Source organism: Halyomorpha halys, unplaced genomic scaffold (genome assembly GCF_000696795.3).
Source record: "Halyomorpha halys isolate HHAL.00 unplaced genomic scaffold, Hhal_1.1 Scaffold237.1, whole genome shotgun sequence".
Classification (NCBI taxonomy): domain Eukaryota; kingdom Metazoa; phylum Arthropoda; class Insecta; order Hemiptera; family Pentatomidae; genus Halyomorpha; species Halyomorpha halys.
The window spans coordinates 162,503-168,088 of NW_027112495.1; the positions used below are offsets into that span (position 1 = coordinate 162,503).

The 5,586-nt window shown below is 32.7% G+C and overlaps 1 protein-coding gene across 6 annotated transcripts in view; it reads left to right on the forward strand.

The window, feature by feature from the left end:
• LOC106679968 (KICSTOR complex protein SZT2) overlaps positions 1-5,586 on the forward strand; it is a 240,391-nt gene that overhangs the window by 67,542 nt on the left and 167,263 nt on the right. For all 6 annotated transcript variants that reach the window (XM_067050326.1, XM_067050330.1, XM_067050327.1 and 3 more), the window contains one exon: positions 5,354-5,560. In XM_067050326.1, the coding sequence (XP_066906427.1) occupies positions 5,354-5,560 (207 nt within the window). The remainder of the gene's footprint in view (positions 1-5,353; positions 5,561-5,586) is intronic.

Here is a 5,586-nt window from a genome sequence, read left to right on the forward strand (position 1 = left end):
TATATATATATATATATATATGGTGAGTTAAATTAAGTATTAAATTAGATTAAGGTATATGTTAAACATATTGGAGAGTTTTACATAGGCTTAGGACTTATGGTTTAGCAAGTGAAAGGTGTTATTTAGCTTTGTATACACTACTTACATTTTTTTTTTTTTTTTTTTCAAAATTACCATAAATAGACATGAAAGTAAAGCATACACTATACAAAGTTAAACTAGTTGTTTACTTGAGTTTCCATTGGGGAAAACTCCTCAAGGGAATTCATGACTCAAATTAAAAATTTGAGATTAATGAAATGTATGGGAATGTTAATAGTCTTGATATAGTTGGTGGGCAGTAATCGATATACTAGGACAAGGAATATGGTTTATATACAGGGTGTTTCAGGGTTAAGTGACCAAAATGAAAATATGAACTAAGGAGCTCAAAGCAAGAAAACAATTTCCTCTCAAGGTGTGTTCGCAAACACTTTGTTTAGGAGATATTCACACCTAAAGATTTTCATTGTTCTGAATTATTTACGTTATATGAAATAAATAAAGCCTATTTATTTGTTCTAATTACTTTATCAATTAAATTTAAACATTAAGATTCATATTAAATGTTGTTCAAAGTGAAGGTATGTCCGCAAACGCTTTGTTTAAGAGATGCATTAGCTAGAATACTAATATGGCCTTTTATCACTAACTGTATAAAAACTATTGGCAACATAAGGATTAATACTATTTAGAATTAGCATAGAGAACTGTCAATAACATTTATCAGTTTGTAAGAGGCTTTTGCAAAGTACTCATCATTATGCCTTCAATTTATACTAATGGTGAATATGCCGATATGGTGTCTGTGTATGGTTTTTGCAATGCTAATGCTGCCCGTCGTGAATATCCATGGCCATTTCCAAATAGAAGATTACCAAACAAGTCTATCTTTAGCTTCACATTTCAATGTCTTAGAGAAACTGGTACATTTGCTATAATACCGCGTGCTGATAGTATTTTTGTCCCTTTACGAAATGAAGAAAGGAGTGCGACCATATTACAATATTTTGATGATAATCCATCTGGCAGTGTATGAAGAGCTTAAGTAGAATTAAATATTATGCCAACTACAGAGAATGGAGAACTCTCATTGCAGATGGACTTCACTCATATCATTATCAATGGGTACAAAATTTATTACTGCAAGATTTTTGGCAAAGAAGACATTTTTCAGATTGGTACTTAAATCAAATTGAGCATAATCCACAATTTTCAGGAAACATTCTCTGGACAAACGAAGCTACCTTCACAAGAAGAGGTACCTTCAATCAGAAAAATAATCACCTCTGGTCACAGGAAAATCCCCATGTAATTCGTGAGTATCATTTTCAGCTCCAGTTTCAGTTCAATGTGTGGTTGGGGATAATAGACAATAATTTAATAGGTCCACATTTCTTGCCGCCTCGACTAAATGTGGGCACATTTCTGGAATTTTGTAATAATGATTACTATGATTTAATTGAACATATTCCATTGCAACTGAGAAGGGACATGTGGCTTCAATTAGATGGTTGTCCTGCACATTACGGAAGAGGTCCACAACAATGGCTAAATGTTAATTATCCCAATCAATGGATTTGCCATGCAGGACCCGTGGCTTGGCTTGCACGCCCTCCAATTCTGATACCACTGGATTTTTTTGTTTGGGGTGACATTAAGCAAAAAGTCTACGCAAGGCCGGTCAATGATCTTAATTCCTTACGAAGAAGTATAATTGAATCTTGTGAAACAATAACCCATATCCAGTGCCGTTCTGCAACTGCTGCTGTTGAAGAAAGATGCCGAACCTGTCTTGATGCTCAAGGAAATCACTTTGAACAACATTTAATATGAATTTAATGTTTCCGTTTAATTAATAAAGTAGTTGGAACAAATAAATAAGTTATATTTATTTCATATAACCTAAATATTAATTAATTAATTCATTATAATGAAAATCTTTAGGTGTGAATATCTCCTAAGCAAAGTGTTTGTGGACATACCTTCAGAGAAAATTTTTTTTCTTCTTTTGAGGTCCTTAATTCATATTTCCAGTTTGGCCACTTAACCCTGAAACACCGTGTATATATTGGTGAACTTTTTGAAAGTGTCCTTGATGTGTAGAATAAAGTGGAGTATTCTGAACCAAATTCAGGCATATGAAGAAACCAAATGGCCCGTAGTCAAAGAAAGATTGAAGAAAGGTTTTGGAGGCAGAAGATGGATGACGGAAGAAGACATCCTACAAATGTTAGATATTACAAATAGGTTTTAATAGTCCTAAACATTTTAGAGGAGGATAGTAAGGATATGTACAAGTTATGGGTAATGATCAAGGATAATATCAAAGAGAATATTTATTCATGCCTAGGTAAAAGGGAAAATAAAAAGAACAAATTTAAAAAAAAGAAACAATCAGAGAAATAGATAGCTTTAGAATCGTAAATAAGGTATATGGTAGCTATTAATAATAATAGTAAGACTTATAACAAATAAGAAGTCTATGAATAAGGCTTACTAACACTTTAATAGTATTTTGAGTATAGAAAATAATCTTTTACATAAAAGAGTGTTAAGTCCTTTCAGTTAACCCCTGTTAAGAGGAAGTTGAAATAACTACCTAAAAGTTAAAATCTTACAAAGTAGCCAGAATCTAATATATATTCCTAATGAATTATTCAAGTTCAGTTTGGGCAACTGGTCTGTAAAGGGAGTGGTCTTTTAGAATTTAAATACCTTTGTGAGAATTCCATCTTGTAATACAGACTGAGGTTTCATTCTTGAGTAATAGTGAACAGATGTCTTTATTATGGAAATTTTGATGGATTAAGGTCTCATGAAAGTCTAAAAGGAAGATGAAAGGACAGTTTTTCCCAGAATCTGAAGAAAACAGGTATATCTATTAGGCTTGCTACTGACAGATAGGACTGGGAAAGTGCAATGAGTGGACCAAGGACTGCTTCAGACATCTGTTGCGGCAATAATTAATGAATAAATGAATTATTCCAGTTGTGTGGTCAAGTTGTAATTTCTATATTACATTTTTTCTGTAAAAAATATTTGGAAAAATAAAAACTTTTTCAAATTTATTATTATTTCCAAGTATTGATACAAGAATTTATACTCATTTCTATACACAAAAAGAGATTGAAACCAGTTAGTAATCCATCAATTTGACTCCTTACATGTTATAAAGTATTTATTATAACGAATTATATATCATCTGAATCTATCAATGTGGTTTTTGATGTACTAATTCAACTATTGATTGAATATTTTCTCCTTTGTAAATATAAGAGAAGAATATTATAAAGGTGTAGTTAACCTTTTAATGGCTGAAAGGGGCGAGAGGATGGTGAACCAGTCGGTGCGACTGGGATTGATAGGGATTAAGCACTGTAGTGTGCAGTGATTTAGGGGCTGCTTTTTGCCAATATTTTTTATTTTTATATGCCACTGGTGAAGTTAATTTTTTTTTTTTTTTTTTTTTTTTAAAGTTTGATATATTTTAAAATATTATTGTTTTGCATCTGCTACGTTTTTGACTAACCTCCTTTCTAAGGGCGAGTGGGGGTTCCAGAAACTGCATTTATTATATATATTAAATATTTCTATCAGTTCCTTATGAAAACCGATCTACTGTTCTTAGAAATCTATCATCCGTCTGTTTAAATAAAATTTTAGGTACCACTGAAACCCCTACCATGGTATACTAAATGTAATTGGGTATACTTAAACATCTAATATCTTATCCAGAAGTATTATGACTAATTTACTTAGCCATGATAGTCAGATGGCATTTAGGGTATTTAAACCATCAGATCGAGTTGAGAAAACAATGGGTTTATTAGAGTTATTTAGAGATGAGGTATATTTTACAAAAGAGAGCTTATGGACGAAAGGTATTGATTATGAATTAATATTGATTTATATATGGAATTCAATTGAGAATGCTTAGTCAATTACCAGACTTTACTATTATTTAATTTGTTTGCTGTTAAAAATTAGCTCATCCACGGCTTCTGGTGTCTTCTGCTGGACCTCTCTCTCTGATCTGCTACCCCACTACTGTCTCTAGTTAGAACCTCTACTGCTCTGTGTGACTGCCATGCTGTGAATCGATTGAATCGACCTCTAGAATCTCTGCTAGCTCTCTACACTGTAGAACTTCTCACACTTGAACTATATCTTTTCACCTTCCTTCTTCATTGCTATATTTCCTCCCCTCTGCTTTCTGTCCAGCCATTTCATTGGCTAATTGTATAGTGAGGAGGAGAATAGGGCGGGACTTTACCCCCTAGGAAAATTCTAGCCCGAATCTTTTGATCTTTAAGGTTCTTTTATCTCCACCCATTTCCTGTCTACTCTGTTTATGCCCAATTGCTTTATTCTCTACTCTTGGATAGACAAGCTCGTCTAACTAAATACAAGCTGGGTGCAGCTGTGCTTTCTCTGGACCCAAGGTTGGGTCATTGATGCCACAGATCTGGGTTGTTCCCTTAGGATGGAAATGCCTGTATTTGAACTACTACCTGTGTGAGAGCCCCTAATTGCAAAAATTTCTTTCCTTGAGTTGGCCTAATTTTTAATATTTCAGATTTATTTGTTTAATTAAACCAAATTTCTTTTCAACCCAGTATTGTCAATACATAACACATAAAAATTATTGTTTTCTTACAAAATTTAGAATCTATAACTTGCGGAGAAATATCAGAATAAATAAAATTGTTATATCAATGTATCATTCTCAACTCTAAATGCAACCTGTATATATGTGGCTGGGGAGCAGTGGAGACAAGGAAATCCCACTTCCTGCATATATTTGGCTGGAGCAATTAAAGTGTTAAACAGCTTTACATCAAACCAGAATGACTTAGAATTTTATTTCTAGGTGTGATGTGGATTTGAATTTAGATTGAGTATAGAGAGTATAGTGAATTTAGGTTCAGTATAGAGAAGTATAGAAGTTAAGGTACAAGGGTACCTATTATCTCCACTAATACCTAGGGACTTACATAAACACTACAAGAATGTATATATAGAGGATTAGAACGAGGAATAAAGTAGTCTTTAAGCTGATCTTGTGTGAGTCATTTCACGGTCCTTTTCCCTTTTTTTTGAAGTTCTGCTTAAGGCGGAGCTTAACTTAGATTTTACAAACTATTAGATTCATAAAGCCTTATTATAGTTTTCCAAAAATGTTTAATTTATATTTTAATTTCTTACTTATATGATTTTCATGTTTGATTAATTAATATGTTTATTTTTTATTATCATTCAAATTAACTGTTGAAAACCAAATGATTCCTTACTACTTTGTCTTTTTCAGGTATGAAAGAATGCCATGTGAATTTGGAACTGTGATATTTCCTGATGGGACCCAGCCAGTAAGTGCAGCTAAACCTTTGAAACCAGCTAGTACATTAATCACAACTCTTTCAAGATATTTACATCACAAAAGGTCAATATGGGATGCACATACTCCTCTTGCTTCTCACAACAATTTATTACCTACAATGCTTACTACTTTGACCAGGTAATATTAAATTTTAAATTATATAT